This window comes from Vanessa atalanta, chromosome 5 (assembly GCF_905147765.1).
Source record: "Vanessa atalanta chromosome 5, ilVanAtal1.2, whole genome shotgun sequence".
NCBI classification, from domain to species: domain Eukaryota; kingdom Metazoa; phylum Arthropoda; class Insecta; order Lepidoptera; family Nymphalidae; genus Vanessa; species Vanessa atalanta.
This window is the reverse complement of record NC_061875.1, coordinates 9902396-9916942: the sequence shown is the minus strand read 5'-3', so window position 1 is coordinate 9916942 and position 14547 is coordinate 9902396. Positions and strand designations below refer to the sequence as shown.

The window sequence follows — 14547 nt, the reverse complement described above, 5'->3', positions numbered from 1 at the left end:
CAAAGAAGTTTCACTTCAACAACATTTTTTATGAACGTATAGCGTGAGTTATAAATTTTAAAATCGTATCAAAACCTGAGACTCCACGGGAATCGAACCTTCTTGTATTTCACACTTAAGGTGCGCTGCCTGCCGCAGCGTAACCGATTTGATGCCAAACAGTCATAAACGACATTTGTCACATTTCTAAGTTTCAAATTTATTAAATAAATAAAAATATATAACTAAACATATTTTAATATGAACCAATAAACTGATAAGTACGTTACTTGATAAAATCAGACCTTCGTGAGTTACATACATAAGTATATATAGAATTATGTATAACTAAATTTACAACTAAATGACTGAGCAATAAATTCTTTCAAGCGTGTTACAAGGATAATATTAAAGTCGAGTAAAAACTTTCTTAATTAGGTCAACTCGTCCCTTGTTTAGAAGCTATATGGATCGATGGGGGCAGTCTTGCAACCACCAACGCACACATACAACATTGTCTTGAAACACTTATTTCGTTCAAAAATGTACTTATGCAACACGATTACAAATGTGAAATTATATATTAAGAACGGATACATTACGTTACTTATTTGATTCATGTTAATTAATTATAGAATATTTTTAGTTTTTTTTTTGCTGTTACAAAATTATAGATACGACTTACCTACTTACCATATAACAGACTATTTTTAACTTTTAATTTGTTTATGTATTACATCATCAAAACGTAAAAATAAACGAAAAAAAATGTAAATTGTGTAACAGCACCTAAATTATATTTAAAATTTAATATAGAAAGTCTTTAAGATTATTTTTTTAAGTTTCAGCGTCTGTTTGTGTGTACAATTACTTTGTAGGCAATAAAATTAAACGCTCCACTATTTGTTAGCGGTCGCTGGATCGATTTTTCTAATTGTAACAGGCGTCGTCGGTTCAGCAGAAAGTAGTTTCTCATTCACGTCACTAAAAAACCGGCATGCAAGCCTTTACTATTAAAATAAATATAGTGTTGACATGAACTATGTGTTAAAATATTTTATATATCTTATTATTAAAGAATATAAATGTGGCATATAAATTTCAGATAAAACAAGTCGATTTTAAATTATCCAATAATATTTTTTAATTTATATTAAATATACGAAGTCATTACCAATTAATTATTTTATTAAGTTATATTCTTGTAACGAAAACGACATAATATTTTACATTACTATAAATCGCAAATAAATATAACATTAAAAAAAAACAAATAAAACCTACACAGTACCTTAGCGACTAGAAACGAGCACCGTCTTCGACCTGTATGACTTAGCATTTACATATAGTTTGCCTCAATATTTAAAATGTTCAAAGCGACCGCTTGTTAAATGTATTGTGACGGCTAATAAACGCCAGCTCTAATGAATAACGGTACCCCAGTTAATTAATCGTGAAGCTTCTGCTGGCGACTTTCGATTTTTTCTTACTTGTGAATGTTAATCATCAGTCTAAGGTATTCAATTCCTGAGTTTTTGCATGTCTTAGATAATTGAATGTGGCTGCAAAAAGGTGATGCACCGTGTAATAAATTTTAATTTTAATAGTAAACGCCTTTTTTTCATTCCACTTCTCTATTTATTTTCTCAATCAAGCTGTGAACTACATACTATACATACATATATCTTATTAGAAATGTTATTTTAAAGGTTAATTTACTCTTATTTCCAGTGTCTGTATGTAGATATTTAATTTGGATATTTTCTTTTGGTTTATTAGAGGTATTTTCGAAATGCGTATCTAGGTATTTTAATATAAGTTATATATAAACATAGTCGCCCAGACTTCTTCTGCTTCTTCTTATAAAAAAAGGAGAATTTATAAAATGTTCACGCCACTATTTCACGCGTTCAAGATCTAACCAGCAATTATTTTTAAATTTGTTGACACAATTTAGTTTAATAGTAAAGTTTCTGTTCCTAATAAATATAAAAATGTACCTATAACTGTTCAGGCAATTATTATTAAAGACAAGCATCGATGTTAAAACAAGAATCTGGTACGTATTGGTTGTAATTAGTAACAAAACGGTCTCGTCTGGAAAGTTTACGGCAATATTCCATTTCCGTGAGCGCTTCGGGCTCATCTCATACTACACTTGGATACACACATTGCGAACGTTACTCAGATATGAGTAGCTACTGTTGAACTTTCGGCTGCCGGTTTCTGTGCGAATAACAGGCTTTTCTGAATATTACTTTGTTCATTTCATGATAAACATTGAATAATTCATATGCTCTAAATATCATTTATTTAGCAGATATAAATCAAATATATAAGATAAAAAAAATCGACTAGATTAAATACATATTGTCGAAGATACTTCCAGTACAGCCATGAAAAAAAACACGGACAGATAGAGAGAAGAGATAGAAGTCCCTAAGACTAAAGTCATAGACAATTTACAGTACAGTTCAGTAAAAATCATAATGTATATCCTTAGCTTTATACGTGTTCTTATATTATAAAGCCAGCGAGTCTAAGCTTGTAAAATATTTTAGTATTTTTGTTACAAAGCCCATATTGAGGAAGGTTATAGGAGTGCGTTATTTATTCATACAACAGCTACGATACACATTTCATGCATATAATATAGCCTATACTCATACGTGCCTTAACCTAAGCTACGTTAAATTCAATTTAGCATGGCTTAACCACGAATATAGATAATTAATACAAAATTATACGTTTTTATTGTAAGTTGTTACTTGAAATTAGTTTCAACTGTCAGTAAAGACTTGTAGTTTTAAATCACTCTCCTTCACAGTAAGTACATATTATTTTGCCATATTTGATTATGAAATTAAATAAATCCAACAGCAAATATATTTATTTAATCTAATCGATAAGATTGTCATCGTTATTTCGACAAATTTTACACGATAGATAATACTTATGGTAAATTTTATTGTGTCAGAATATTTTTTTCAAATATTTAGTTTTTACTGTAGGTATACCTATAATAGATTTTCTTATATTAACATGAGCAAAATTTTGGCAAATTGTACTTTTGTTATATTTACTTCAAGAAGTTTACGTAAATTTTGTTATAATTGAAATATTATTTTAAAAAGACCTTAATGATAAACACAACATAAGTACCTATACCTACAGTAGGTACCTACACAAAATGTTATGTACCTAATGTAACCTCCTTCGTTGAAGAAGACTTAAAATAAAAATACCTGTCACCTTACCAACTCACCACACTTATAACCAAATTAAAAAATATGTTTTTCTTATTTTGATATTTAACGTAATGAAGTAAAGAAAAAGTTAAAAAGTCTATAATTATTAAACAATTAAGATACAATTATATTACAACGGACTGAAATTGCTCCAAATTAGGCAATATAAAAGAAAAACATTACTTGTTTAAGTAAGGAATAAAAACATCTCCCAGCTGATGTGGAATAAAGAAGCATTAAACAAACAGTATTTATGTACATACAACATTTTCTGTTTGTTAATGTCAAGTCGTATCGTTAAAACAAATTAATTATAAAATGTTTAATATATCTCATTAATTTGTTAAACAAAAAGATATTTTATGAAGTGTAAGCAGTTATTACTTCTATGACACGCCAGGTGCCCACTAAAGCCTGCAAGACATCAGGAAAGTGTCATCAAGCCAACATTAAGGGCGTGTTTTATCCAAATAAAACATTAAAATGTTTAACATTGCGTATCCTTGCTGGAATAAAAGTAATTTACTTAGCATTTTCGCAACCACAATTGCCGCCTGCTAATGTGTGTTAAGAATGGGGGAAATAATTAATGCTTCATGGCATCATTATTTTGTGCCATATAACGCATGTGTGCGTGCTGGGAGGAGATGTCGCTGCGCAGACGCAGGCCCCGCCCCCCGCAACTAATTGCGCCAATCTGCGGGACGCGTCTCACGCACACACGCATTTTTACGAACTCACACAACCGGCATACACCACACATTCACGATTGACAAGTAAAATGTATAGCTTATTAGGCAAATGCACGCACAGATTTTTTGCGGCGCTCATTCATTGTTGAATTACAAAAGAAATGAATGTAACTACCACGTAATGAATAGTTATACTCTATCATTATATATTTATAATATACGCTTCGATGTAAGCTTGCAAACATTTCGCATTACATATCTGCCTACTTGCAAGACTAAATAAAAGAAAAGAAAAAGGGATCATGAAAACAGTCGAAGTAATAGGTTCGTGAAGTCGTATGACGGGTAGTGTCTATAGGAGACGGACGGACAGCAGCAGAGCATATTTGAGCAAAACGAATGTTTAGTCAATTTAATTGGTATAGTGATGAGGCCGGCACTTTCATATTCATTTACTTCACCAGACGGGTAATTGAAAAAAAATCTAGTCTGTTAAGGGATTGGTTATAAAAAGACAATGATGTCCAACCAGTTGGCAGGTGGACGGCTGGCAGGACAATGTATTGATCCTCTCATAACTCATAACATAGAATGTCGTTTGACATAACGTATTAATGAATTTATGTCGGGATCATATTTTATATCATCTCTTACATGACGCTGGTATTTGTGTCACGCAGAAAAATTGTGTAAAAAACGTAAACATTCATAACCATTATACTTAAACAGTAGTCCAAATGACAGATGTTTAATTTGCCGATGTTTTTTGGTAGTTAAGCGTAAATGGCAATGGAAACATACTTTTTTTATACGATTCTGAAAATCGTTTGCCGTTTTTGATAAATTTAATTAGTATGAGTAACTCGGAACATGTTACTATGAGCATTATGTCTTCACTCACGGCTTTTTGTGGCCAAGTTAATGTCAATTTAAATAATTGCTCCCGCTCTTTATAGTCATAGGTACCTACCATACCTACACGTACTAAAGCACGCATCGACCATAGTGACGTGCATATTATAGAGGCACATAAGCACTTCTAACTCTATGTTGGTCGTATAACGTGTAATTGGTATTCAGATTATTAGTATATTTTTTTCTTAGATAACGAAATTGTAAATTTTAATTATTAAAACTAGGGTAACATTGCTATCTTTGGACCAGCGTTTTGAATGGACATTTAACATCAGTGTATTTCATGTCTATTTCAACATAAAATTAAATGGGTATTAATATTTTTTTTGATAAAAGTTTATTTGAAATGACTGATATCACTAAAAACACATTACTCCTAGCTGTACTATAAGTAGGTAGATATTTTTTTTATAAATAATATAATGTAAGTTCTACACCTTAAAGTTAAAGTCCTACAATATGGCAACCTTACCTACCCTACAACATTTTTTCTAAATGCGTCGTACGTTAAAAAACTTGTTTTTTTATGGAATATTTGTTGTCTTAATAAAAAGTAAATATAAGTTTTTTTAAGCGTTTAAATAATAAATTATTTAAATGATGTATATACATTAAACGACCTGTCATCATTTTATTAGTGTTTTATCTGTGTTTCTTGTTTTTGCATGTACGAAACGCAATAAGTTAGGTACTACATGTCTTTACATACGGTAGGAACAAACTATTAAATATATAGCATTTATATCTTCATAAGAACCTTTATATACTATTTATCATTTACTTATCCATACATACCTATATATTCTTAAAAGCTAAGAGTCTCCAAATTATCGACTATCTATTATTAAAAAAATAATAGATACTCTTAGAGAAATCATACCTACAAGCATAAAACCTACTTTACAGGTTTTCAAAAATACAAGTCGAGTAGGTAATTAATTAAAAAAAAATTATCAATGTAACGATATGATATTCTCAATTGGTAAGAAATATATTTAATAAGGTGGGTATATAATATAAAGTCAATTCCGTACCCATTACAAAATAGTAAATTCTATCTACGATAATTATATTCAATAGGGAAGAAAATGTTATTCAGGGAAATCAATAAGCTGTCGAAACATCAAAATAACTACCGTTGTCTCACTCACTTTGATATTTAATTTTTCTCATCTTCAAACATGTACCTAAATGTCTCTTTATCTTTATACATAGGTAGAAGACAATTATTTTTGTGTATATATTCTTGTGGCAATAAAATAAGCATCACATAATTTGCCTCTGTTAGTTAGCTACTCTATTTTACTCTGCTTTACATATTAAAACTTATAAATACACAGTTTTTAAAAATATTCATTTTTCAATTTCTGAAGTAAACTACATAAGTAGGTAGGTATATTACATTTCTTTCGAGTTTAAACAAATAATTTAATTATAATTTACATATCTACGAAGGTTTGCCTATAAGAAAATGGGCATTCAATAAATAAACACAAAATTTACATACATATGTCGTTCTGTGTTTAGAAAAAGTATCGTCATACATTACATTACTAATTAGATAATCCAGTTAAGAAATAAAAAAGCTTAATTAGCCAAAACACTTGCACTAGGCACTGTCTAACTCATTCTAAGCATGTTTCTGTAGATACTATTCCTCTTGTTGTGTACAAAAAAATAAGTAAAAATAAATATTTGAAATGGTTGTCTTAAACTACTTGTTTCTAAGTAGAGAGGTATATTTACTCAAAAAATTAAAAAAAAAAAACAATTTAGTATATAAAAAAAATATTCTTAACTACGATCTCTAAGTATAAAGAATTTGTAATTGTACCTACTTAAGCTTGTTTACAAGAAAAACTTTACATTCCTATTTAATCGGATCACGATCCAGCTGTTGTAATTTGTTTAATTAAAATTCAATAAAAAATTAAGATACCTCATTTTTTATATAAAAAACATTAAAATACTAAGTATTTCTAGTATGAGCCAATTTTAATAGGTTTTGGCTAGCTTTATCGAATTTCCTTACAAAAACCTAGTCTTGAACGAGAAAGTTTTTAAGTGTTTCATTTATCTTTGATCTCATCACATAAACATCTAGAAGATAACAAAAAAGTCATTTATTGTTATGTTTTTAAACTATTTTCACAGGAATTTTAATTGTTTTTCATGAATTAAATTCAACTACACATTCACAAAACTAATAATACTTTCAAAGAGTCAAATTACAAACATACATTGCTCTCTACCTTCTTAATTTCATTCTTGTTGATAATATTCAAATTACTAACATAATAAGACTTGGATTTTCAACGGTACCTATTTTACATTTTTATAGAGATGATTCCTGTTAGCGTTTCACAAGACATTAGGTGCTTATTTATTAATTAAAAATTTCGGAGAAGAAAAAGCCACTAGCCATGAATCTAAAACGGTGTGAAATAAATAATTTTATCCGTGCCATCAATCGCGTCGCCAAACCATAAATTATTGGATGAGCGTCAAATCGGCTGCCCTGTATCGCGTTACAGCGAACCCATTACAAAAACTGTGTGTAGCTAGCAACTTATTTCAATGGCTTAAAAAATATATAGTTTATATTTAAGTAAATACTTTTTATGTTTCGGGGATTTTAATATCTCGATAAATAAAAGTTACGCTCATAAAATAAAATGCTGAAAGGTTGTCATTTAAAAACTTTTTATTATTTTCACATGATGAGTGCCTCTAGTTGTGATCTTATATTAATTGGGAATAGAGTTTAGTTATAGCTTGTGTAATATTAAGAATTCTTACAAATGATATCGAGGCTTTATCGAACACGCACCTTCGTCCTTATCTGAAGAGATATACATCGTACATTTATATTTGTATGTTTAAATACATTTGGTAAAGTGACAAAAATAAGTTTATGATATGAATCTACAATTTATATTAAATGTTTGTTAAAGATTAATAAAATTATGAATAAAACCTTGTTTGTGGGAATAAAGAACGTTGCAAGAAACCCGCCATTGTAAGATGATGTAAAAAATAAGGCATTAAAGTTTATTAAATAAATAAAGTTAATACAATTATGCGACGGGCAAGTGAGGGCGAGCGAGGGCGAACCGCGGAGCCGCTCGTAAAATGTTAAGTGAAAACGATCCGGGTTGTCATCGTAGCGAGTTTATATACACCTCAGCCAACTTAAAAATATGTTTTATTACTTTTTTACCGGCCAGAAAAAGACAGAACAAAGAGCATATAAATAAAACAAATACCTTCGGAAGCACTAAGTGAAATTCAATAGAGTTTTCAAATGTTAAAGCATTTTTTTCGAATTTTCAGTGGCGTAAATGAACGGCCAATAAAAAAAGAGGAATATCGATGTTTCACGTAATTTTATAGTACCTAATCGAGTCAACCGTCGCCGTTGTCGACAAATGAATTTACCAAATTTAGATATAATCAAAGCGACAAGGAGCCGCATCGTGACTGCGGACATAACACGATAAGAGAGTGAGTTTACAAACGGGCTAAAAATTGAGTCGAACGAGGGCTCACATAAACTACGGCACATTACTGCGTCGGGTGAGCGCGACAAAATCGATTCCCAGTTCCGATTCTGAGAAGTGACACAGTTTCTTAAATGTCACATCACTACCGACGCACCGCTTAATAAATTAAAGAGTAACAGCCGCATGCCAAACTAGCCTTTACGGACCCTCTAGGTGAGATCGTATGGGCGTTCGGACGAGTAGTTAAATTATAAAGAAGAGCCACCTGTCTCCACGAAAAACTTTATAGCGGCCATAAAATTTAAACCTCAAAAGACAAAAACAAAAAGTATGGAATGATTTTTTTCTTTTACGGTCGGAGCCCATTTTAGATCGTGTTTACCTAAGCTGTCACCTTACAGAATGGCAATTTTGACTGGCCGGACCCGTTGAATTAATTGTCGAGTTTTTGGAGAGATATTGTCTGATGAGCGATAAGGTTCGACAGACGGCTGCCTACCGTTCTCTGTCCGCAATACAGTTTAAATACTGGGAGTTTTTATGTTGAATATAATGTATTTAATTGTTTCTTCAAATCTGCTAAATTTTTCGCTGGCTAATCTAAATGAGCGTAATTTATTACTTACCTGCCTAATAAAGATAATAGAACTTTAAAAATATAATCCTGTTTATTATTATTTTTATAAATAATGGAAATTTACACGGTGTCTAAGAAATGAATACATAGTTAATAAAATATATAAATAAATGCATAGTTAATAAAATATATGTGCGAAATATTGGTTTTAAAATAATAATAAAAAACGTAACTTACCATGCGAGCCGACTGCTGTAGAGTAAGGGGCGTGCATTTGCTGATGGTAGTAGCGGGCGCGGCTATGGTGACCGCCCTCCAGCGGCGAGTGGAAGAAGCCGTCTCCATTCGTCTCGGAGCTGACATCGCCGGCGGCAGGGCTGCCGTTCACGCGGCTGTCGTACCACCGCTGCTGAAGCGCGCCCCCTGCGCCCGCGCCCGCACCGCCGCCCTCACCGCTCATGTCCATGACCGCCGCTCCGACCTCACAAACCATGCATCGCTTTTATATACACGCACTTTAAGTCCGCACCCCTATCCGCATTTCAAAAGTCAATCGCCCGATGTACGCTCGCGCTGGCCTATTTACTGAGAGGCAACCCAGTACAGTCTTGACATCATCGAACCCGAGAGCCACACGATCACGCGTCACTCGACTCGACGGCCACTCATACCCGTATCTGCAAAGACGAACGCCGATTAGAAATGAGCGGGTTATTTTCGCACCATCAAAGGAATAAATCACTAAAATAATAAGCTAGTATTATGTCAAAAATGTGACAATCAATTAAGATAAAAATGGTGCACTATCGAAAGACGTACGCGATCGATATCGATACGCTCCCAATTTGATTAACTGATATACCGCAAACAACACTCGATACGCTGCGATAAGGTGTAACCGCGCATTAAGCGTTGTTAGCTAACCGAGCACTGATTTTTATTACTACTAAACCCACTGAAGATATCTGTACGTTGTATTTAGTTACCGCGGATATCATATATTCTATTTAACATACTCAGTTTTTTTTTTTTAAACTAATATGAAATGTTATTCTTTAACGTTTCCTCACAAAAGGCATTTCTTTAATCTTACTATACAGAGTCTTATGTTCTCTTTATATCGACTAATTTTCAATGTAACAGAGTGACATGTGTGGAATACCTCCATATATATTTATCTTGGGTTCTATGAAACAACTCACAGTAGGTGTCATGTGAAACGCCTCGCGAATAAATAACTACTTATTTATTCAACCAACTGATAGCTGCACAAGAATTTGCTTGATTTGATGAATTGACTCTACATTGTATATAATGCATACATTTCAGACGTCGATATAAAAATAGTCTTATTATAGATCAGGCCATCGATTTAAGTTTAATCGATTTTAAGATTAAAATACTAAATAAATATAGGACACAGTGAATGCATACAATTACAACGTGAAAACCACAATCAAATCGTATCCGCTTGATAATGCTAAAAACTCAAGCAACGATTAGGTACTAACACTTACGCCCATGTCTATTAATTTGTATTAAGATAAGATACGTCAGAAATTGAAAACGATAAAATCGATTAGATTTAATCGCATCCAATGTCCAAATTAATAATACACGATACTTGCCTTAACAATGTAAATCAAAGCCAATATAAGTATTTAACAAATCCCCTAGGTATACGTGCACTTGTAAATCTTTTATAAATTACGCTGTTTAACTAACGTTTTTTACAATATTTAGGACCGTGTATGCAAGCGCGTTGGGTATCATCACTACAATCTGTGTACAGTACACTTATTGGACATCCTATAGCGAATTCTAATAAAAATATTTTGGGATATTTTTAATATTAAGACGAGGTCAAGTGAACGTCCCCCAAATAGGGCTTTAAGCCTGGCGTTTAGCAGATAACATTCAAGTGCTCGTTGACGCACGAGTCAGACAGATAAAGTAAATGCAAATCTTAAGATCATGCGTTTACTTCATGCCATCATATACCTCCAAATTTATTAAAATTTTCATACAAAATAAATATTTTTTTAATAATAATTATGATTAACTTAATTTTGAATAATATTTCGACAAAAATTTAAAACATAAATTATACAGTGGCGTAATATAACCAATGTAACTCATTGCAATGTATATAGAGTATTAAATAAATATAATTAACAAAATAAATTTTAATTATCCGAATGTCTACGATGTAATAAAAGTAGTAGATACTAATAATTTTAATTATATTTGAAATGGCCTAAATGAGAAATAATTTTATTAAAATCTGTATTATTTTTTAAGACAGTAACTATACACATTTAAAACGTAATGTATTGTAATTTACAAGTGTATTATAATCACTAATAGGTACCATTAATAGACAAACGACTAAAAAAATTTAAGCCGCGTTTAACATCACATAAAACACCATAAATGGCCTAAATTATAGCTAGGTATTACTTACATTTTTATAAAATTTTAATTATTTTCGTTAATTTGTAAATAAACTGATTAGTAAATAATTTATAGTTCCGACATAGAGTTTCATAGAAGAGTGCAATGATAAAATCTAGGTTTTTTTTTAATTCCATAACCGAAAAAGCATTAAATACATGAAGTTATTATTTAATTGCGTACAATATAACATATTCAAGTGCTTGTTGAACACTAATTAGCAAATTTATATATTATGTTGAGTGGATCTCAAGGATCTGTTGATCAATAAAAATATTAATATTGAATATTAGCTACTTGTATTAATTTTTCGATCGAGATAAGATTTAAGATTAGATCTTGCCGCTGATATTGATATTAATAAAAATAGAATCATTGCATTTTTTAATAGTGCATAATTACATCTCAATCAAACATCATTCCGCATATGTTTTATGAAAAACATAATTAATTATGATTTTATTATAAATATTGTAGTTATAATGATTTACTAAGTTACCTACTTCCTACTTAAATATAATTGAACAGCCACGGGGAAATGCTATTAGAAGTCTTGCCACTATTTCGAGCGGGCAAAATTGTTACATAAATTAGTACCAAATTTTGATCTACATAAATATAAATTATACACTTCTATTAATAAAATAATTGGCTTTTTTATTTAATTAATGAAGACAAATTAAATTTGTGTGTTTGCGTACATTTGTAAAAATATACGATTTCAAAATAGACTATATTTAAATGTCATTTGTATTTAAATTATATCAAAGTAATTCGTTTTTAACGTAAGAACTAAATAAATAAAATAAATTTAAATTTACAAAACAGCATATCCAACCTTTTTACAAGTAATAGTAAATCGATAATAAAAAAAAAAACATAACAAATTCTCACCAGAACGATAAGATGTGATCAGGACAAAAGTTGGTATTTACTACTTAGGTATCTTCTATCTATCACAACCGCTGAAGGCGCTATCTGACGATCGACTGAAAAAATCATTTTGCAGATAAATAAATAGAAATCACATATTTATCGCAATTTGCGTCCATATTATACGATTTCCTCGTAATATCATATGATAAGGAGATAAGTTCGCAAGGACTAGATTTTAATAATTCAAGGTAATACTATCAAATATTTTAATTAACAAGACGTTTTATTTCATAATATTACTAATGTATGATATAACTACAGCGTTATTTGATTTGGTATTACATTAGATAAATGAACATAAAACATGTTTTCTTTATATATGTTTTAATACATGCATACGTTATCAAAAGCTTGACTTTCGTTAGAGACAATCAGACGAGTTAATGCCGTCGGACTTTCGTACAGGATATATAAACTCATATAATGTCAATGTGTTAATAAACTTACACTATGCTCACATATTCAAATTCTTAGTTACTTCATGCTTTACATGAAAAAAAATTGTCACAATTTTTATTTATTACTTTATCGGTTCATCCATTTTAGATACATATAAGTAGATATAATTATAAATATCAATGTAGTGAGTTCCGAGAATATCTCACAGAAACTCATTTAGAAAATAAATAAAACTAAATTAACTTCATAATATTCTTTTTCAATTTGGGGTAAATATTTGAGGTTTATTAATAAATATTATTAAAGATTTTCAAACAAGAGAAGATGTATCGTGAAGTCACGAACTTTTTATTTTGGCTTTATTAGAGGTCTGCCAATTTCATTAGAACATAATTTTTTGTGTCATTTTATATGATGATTCTAAACAATATTGTATGACTACTCGACTTTAATAATTTTAGTAGGTAATTAACTTCAAATAATTTTAAGTTTATAATGTCATTAGACATATCTATAAGCCAAACCTTTATTCAAAATTGAAGTATTACATACGTTTAATGATTTGTATTGAATTATAAATTAGAAATGTAGTTTTTTTTTTTTAATTTCAATGAAGATCTAATTTTATTCTGGGGTCTAATAATCAATTTTATTTCTATGCGTTAAAGTATTTTGAAGTCAGAATTTAAATTACTTATATTTTTTTATAAAAGATAATCTTAATTTTTGATAATATATTATAATATGACTAGTTATTTTTATACTCAGTACCTGCTTATCTATATTAAACGATCATAACTTTAAGTGTAGACTTAATGTATTTTACTTTAAATTAATTTAATACACTATAATGTAACTAAATAAGACATGTATTTAATACATACAATGTGTATTTAATGCATCACATTATTTACGACAGATCACACATACATACCAACATAACAACTCAAAACATGGAACACATGGAACAATAGGTAAATATAATGTCAATGCATTATTAAATATGTTTATGTTTATAGACATTTATTCCCAAAAATAAACTATAAACTTTTTGTACCATATATAACGGTTTCTTTGATTACTTATTAGTTGATTGACATTGATAAATTAATGACCTATTTATTTTAAATCTATATTATCTATGACTTTTTTTAAATTCTATTACTTTACATGATTTACTTAAGTTTGTTTCATACCAAAGCATATATCTTGTTAATATCAATAAAGTATGTATATCAAATTTAAATTTAGAATAAACTAAATTAAACTCTGTGTCTTAAAACGGATGCAACATAAAGCTAAGTCTACAATATTAAATTTAAAAGTTAATACATCCATTATAACGCCAATAAACAATATAGTCATAACACCAATCAGAAAGCCATTACCAAACGAGTTACAATATTAATATAAACATGTTGACTTACACCCGTTGGGTTATCACTGCACCTTATTAAGATTAGGCTAACTTCCAATTAAGATAATTGATTTCTCTCCGACCGCCGGTAAGGCCAAAAAAAAATATGTCCGACACAATCCCCGGCCCTTTATCGAGATGTGACGTGAAACAACCTTTACAAAACAGATAAAATATATAAAATGATTTTAACTTTTATATTTAAAAAAAATTGCAATGAGTGATTACGTGTAGCGTCATTGTTTTGACATTAAATGTCAAAGATCTATTAAAAAGAGGAAGAATTTGATTAATGGCAGATACTTATAAAACTTTCAACTCTTTAATAATAGTATTTTAATCCTAACATGTCGAAACAAAGAAGATTATAATAAAGCTCTCTAAAACTCTACTTCGTTTATGAGATAATAATTTTGATCTGAATTTG

General features: G+C 30.0%; 1 protein-coding gene across 3 annotated transcripts in view; it reads right to left on the bottom strand.

The window, feature by feature from the left end:
* LOC125063897 (GATA-binding factor C-like) overlaps positions 1-14547 on the bottom strand; it is an 81372-nt gene that overhangs the window by 64091 nt on the left and 2734 nt on the right. For 2 of the 3 annotated variants that reach the window (XM_047670585.1, XM_047670587.1), the window contains exons 2-3: positions 12263-12357; positions 9152-9591 (exon numbers count right to left, since the gene is read on the bottom strand). In XM_047670585.1, coding sequence (XP_047526541.1) covers positions 9152-9407 — 256 coding nt within the window. In that variant the 5' untranslated portion in view covers positions 9408-9591; positions 12263-12357. The remainder of the gene's footprint in view (positions 1-9151; positions 9592-12262; positions 12358-14547) is intronic. The other variant, XM_047670586.1, reaches the window with a different exon arrangement.